Source organism: Nicotiana tomentosiformis, chromosome 3, assembly GCF_000390325.3.
Source record: "Nicotiana tomentosiformis chromosome 3, ASM39032v3, whole genome shotgun sequence".
NCBI lineage: Eukaryota > Viridiplantae > Streptophyta > Magnoliopsida > Solanales > Solanaceae > Nicotiana > Nicotiana tomentosiformis.
In genome coordinates, this window is record NC_090814.1 from 145,137,635 (window position 1) to 145,142,602 (window position 4,968).

At 38.2% G+C, this 4,968-nt stretch overlaps 1 protein-coding gene across 1 annotated transcript; it reads left to right on the plus strand.

The window, feature by feature from the left end:
* Window positions 1–1,227: 1,227 nt before the first annotated feature.
* Window positions 1,228–1,764, plus strand: LOC104100903 (uncharacterized). The gene has a single exon (XM_009608273.1). It carries the CDS (start codon window positions 1,228–1,230, stop codon window positions 1,762–1,764), a length of 537 nt encoding a protein of 178 aa, XP_009606568.1.
* Window positions 1,765–4,968: the final 3,204 nt, after the last annotated feature.

Sequence of the window (4,968 nt, forward strand, 5' to 3'; positions counted from 1 at the left end):
CTACAGATGCTGCAGTTAATACTGGAAAGATGGACAATCAGCTGATAACTAATGTTGATAAATCTGGGATTCAAAATGCTGGGAGTATACCTCATGTTGTGAAGGAGACTGCTGATGCCAATACCATACAACAATATCCTTCTAGTGTTCCAGCAACAAAAGTTAAATACTCTGGGATTAGTGGTTCAAATTCAAAACAACAACACCATAATAAGAATCAACATCAAATGCAGCAAAAAAGGGAACAAACAGACATACAGACCAAAAATAAGGTGGATGCCATAGTCAATTATGTGAATCAGCAGTCAGAGCAGCTCAGATGTAATGACAATCATACTATGAACAATTCTACTGATGAATCTGGGACCAAAATTTCAGCGACAAAGGAGAACACAATTGACTGGGTTCAAAGGAGTTTTGGTGAACACAAAGAAGTTATGAATGTTACTCTCAACCACTCAAGTCATGACATTCCATCGCAGACTTCTGAGGCATCACCTACATCCACCAGAGATACTACACAAAACTTGAGGGATGAATTACAGGAGATTGAGTATAATTCAGCACCAAACAAAGCTCTAACAATTGAAGCTCAAATGACCAATACAGTGATAGAGTAGTACCACAACTGTGATACGGGACAGATTCTATCTACTGTTACAACAGATTTGATTGGAGTTAAGCATACAACCCAGGGTGCTGATGCTGACTTAGAAATTTTAACATATACAGTGAGGTTACAAGTAGTAGGTGGTGAGGAAAATAACAAGATGAATAATCACATGGGACTTGCAATAGTAAAGATGGCTTCAACAACTACTAATGCTATCAAATTGCTTGTACCTCAAAAACTAGATCCCCAATGCAGATACAATTCAATGTCCCTTTAATATCTCCAAATCAGGTACTATATTATATCATCACCCACAAAGAGCTCCCAATGGAGGTTCATTAGGCATTGGTGGAAAAATAACAATTAGAAGATGAAGATGATGATGAATCTACTGCTGGAAATTTAAAAGTTGTTGCCAGGGAAGGTGATTTGTCACCTAGAATCGCATCAAAAAATGGAAAGAAAGGCAAGAAGAAAACACAGGCTAATGATAGCCTACCACCAATAAGAATCTTGCCCAAGCGGGCAGCCTCAACAACTAGATGATGATCAAAACACTCATATGGAACGTAAGGTCAGTTAAGACATAACATGCCTTCCAAAGAGTCATCAACATGCAAAAGCAACATGGGTTTTTCATTGTAGCTCTCATGGAGCCCTTTCAAAAACAAGGGTTAATTCAGAAGTACAGGAGAAGGCTGGGCATGGAAAATACAATTTCAAATATCAATGGGAAGATATGGTTATTTATTAATGTTCTGGTAGAGTGGGAGTTATTGATTGATACTGAGCAGCATATAACAATCAAAATATTTCACCAAGACATTGGTAAATACATCATGATGACTTTTGTATATGCAAAGTGCTCATCAATGGAGAGATTAGAATTGTGGGATAATCTATACTATCTTGCTTCAGATATGGAGTTACCTTGGATGGTCGGCGGGGATTTTAATGTCATTCTTTCTGAAGAAGAGAAAATAGGAGGCCAGCCAGTATATCCACCAGAATATGAAGATTTCGCATTCTGTGTTAATTCATGTGGTTTATTTGACACTGGATACAAAGGGAGTCTTTTTACATGGTGGAATGGTAGATCAAATTCAGAATGCATATTCAAGAGACTGGATCGAATTTTTGTCAACCAATAGTTCAACTCTCTCTTTCCCACAATCGAGGTGGAGCACCTCGTAAGGACTGGATCTGACCACGCACCTTTATTGATGAATTGTGGGGAAGATGCAATGCATTTTGTTAAACCATTTAAGTTTCTCAGTTTCTGGACAACAAATGATTCTTTGAAGGAGGTGGTACAATAGAATTGGGTGGCAGATTTTGTTGGAGATCCTTTTCTAATGTTCAAACAGAAGCTGAAGAGAGTTAAAACAGCACTTTCGCATTGGAGAAAAATAACATTTGGAGATATCTTCAAGTAATTAGATATTAGGGAAGATATTGTTCGGATTAAAGAAATGTTGTTTGAAGAGGAGCCAATAACAGAGAACAGAATTATACTACAACAGGCTCAAGCAGAATTGAAAAGGTATCTAAGCATTGAAGAACAGTATTGGAAACAAAAGTCGGGCATGAATTGGTTTGCTGAAGGTGACAGAAGCATAAAAATATTTCACAATCATGTCAATGGAAAGAGACAGAAGCTACAACTCAAAAGAATCCAGAATACTGAAGGTGCTTGGCTCGAAACACAAGATGATATTGCTAAAGGTGCAGTGGAATTCTTCCAGCATCAGCTCACTCAAGAAAGGGAGACTACAAGCTTTGAGTTGCTTAACAATATCCCTACTATGGTAAGTATTGACCATAATTTAGAGCTGTGCAGATTTCTAACGATAGAAGAAATCAAGAGTGCAGTGTTTGCAATGAGTGGGGCTAGTGTAAGCGGTCCAGATGGCTTCACTGGATTGTTCTATCAACAATGTTGGGATACTATAGGAACAAACATCTACAACATGTTACATCAATTATATACATGGGCATCATTGCCTAAATCTATAACACATACAAACCTGGTGCTACTGCCTAAGATACAACAAGTACATACATTTTCTGACCTAAGACCAATAAGTCTTAGCAACTTCATCAACAAGATCATATCAAGGGTGTTACATGACAGGTTGGAGAAGATACTACCATCACTAATCTCTCCCAACCAGTCTGGTTTTGTGAAAGGAAAGAGCATATTTGAAAACATCTTGCTCACTCAAGAAATTGTGACTGACATCAGATTAAGGGGAAAGCCTGCTAATGTGGCAATCAAGCTAGATATGGCTAGGGCATACGACAGGGTATCTTGGAAATATTTAATGCATGTGTTGAGGAAAATGGGATTTTGTGAGCACTTTATCAATATGGTATGGAACTTATTGTCGAACAACTGGTATTCAGTACTAATCAATGGTCAAGCATCAGGGTTCTTCAGGTCCAGCAGAGGAGTAAAACAAGGAGATCCATTATCCCCTTCAATGTTTATTCTATCTACAGAAGTGCTATCCAGATCTCTGAACAAATTGTTTGAAGACAAGAGGTTTATAGGATTTTGAATGCCAAAGTGGATAGATCTATTAAACCACTTGGCTTATGTTGATGACACTATAATTTTCACATCATCTGATCCTTACTCTTTAGGAAAAGTGGTGGAATTATTAACACAATATGAACAAACATCTGGCCAGATGATTAATAGAACAAAGAGCTCTTACTACATGCATGGAAAGGTATCAAGGACCATAGTGGAGTTAGTTGGTACTGTGACAGGTTTTACAAAAGGTAATTTCCCTTTCACTTACCTCGGGTGCCTAATTTTCTACACCAAGAGAAGGAAAGATTACTACAATGATCTAACTAAGAAGGTGAAATCAAAGCTTCACTCTTGGAAAGGGAAATGTTTATCGTTTGGAGGAAAAGCTACTCTAATAACTAGTGTGCTTCAGAGTTTACCTACTCACATTCTATCAGTAGTGGACCTTCCTAATAATGTTCTTGATCATTTACATAAGACTTTTGCAAGGTTCTTTTGGAGCACTAAGGAAGAAGGCAGAAGCAGACACTGGAGCAAGTGGCTGAATATGTGTCTACACAAGGAGGAAGGAGGAATATGGATAAAATCTTTATTTAATGTTTTCAAATCATTGTTTGCCAAATTGTGGTGGAGGTTTAGGATCAGAAAATCATTGTGGTCAAATTACATGTGGAACAAATACTGTAAGAAAGAGATGCCAACTGTGGTACAATTTAGAGGAGGATCCCATGTCTGGAGGAAAATGTTAGAGGAAAGAGAAGAGGTCGAGCATGAAATTCTTTGGATGTTGAATAAGGGTTCCACAAATATATGGCATGAAAACTGGACTGGTATATGAGCTCTATATCATGTTCTTCCTCATGATTTCAATATCAATGAAGAAATACAGGAAGTAGATGAGTTGAGGGATGGAAATGACTGGGATGAACAACTACTGACTCAAAATTTTCCTGAATCCATAGCTGATCACATAAGGGATGAAATATACTTTAATCAGACTAATGACACCTGGGATGAACCTAAATGGATGCCAACTACTTCAGGTCAGTTTTCTATAAACAACGCATGGAGGATTTTAAGACATAGAGCACCAATAAATCCGGAATTCAGCAACTTGTGGACCAAAGGATTACCTTTCAAGATCTCCTTCTTCCTATGGAGACTGTGGAAAAGGAAGATTCCTACTGATGATCTATGGAGAAGAAATGGATATATCATTGTGTCTAAGTGCTGGTGTTGCTTTCCACCAAATGAAGAATCATTTCAACATCTTTTCCTAATGAATGAAGCTGCGGACAGAGTGTGGAAGCATTTCTTACAACCAGCAGGGATATTAATAAATATGGTGCAGGTTCATCAGGTGATAAGAGCATGGTAGAATGAACCATGCTGCCAAAAATTAAAGCCTCTGTTCCAGGCAACACCTGCAGTTATAACATGGGAACTTTGGAAGAGGAGAAACACCATCAAGAATGGAGGAACTATATCTGCACAAAGGGTAATTCATGAAGTTAACAAAACATTGCACTTCCTGGCCAGAATCAGATACCCATGGCTATCAAACATACCAGGATTATGGCCAGAAATGATTAGATATTTTGAAAGCTACAAGCCATTACTAGTAAGCAGAAGAGTTACCTGGGAGCTACCCCTTGAAGGATGGTTCAAATGTAACACGGATGGGGCATCTAAAGGAAATTCTGGCCCTAGTTCATATGGTTTCGGTGTACGTGATAGTGCTGGTGACTTGATACATGCTGAGGCTACAGAAATAGGGGAAGCTATAAACTTAGTGGCAAAAGAAAAAGGACTTATG

What these genes read in the sequence shown, in the direction of transcription:
- LOC104100903 (XM_009608273.1), top strand. Translation starts at nt 1,228, where the DNA reads ATGCAAAAGCAACATGGGTTTTTCATTGTAGCTCTCATGGAGCCCTTT.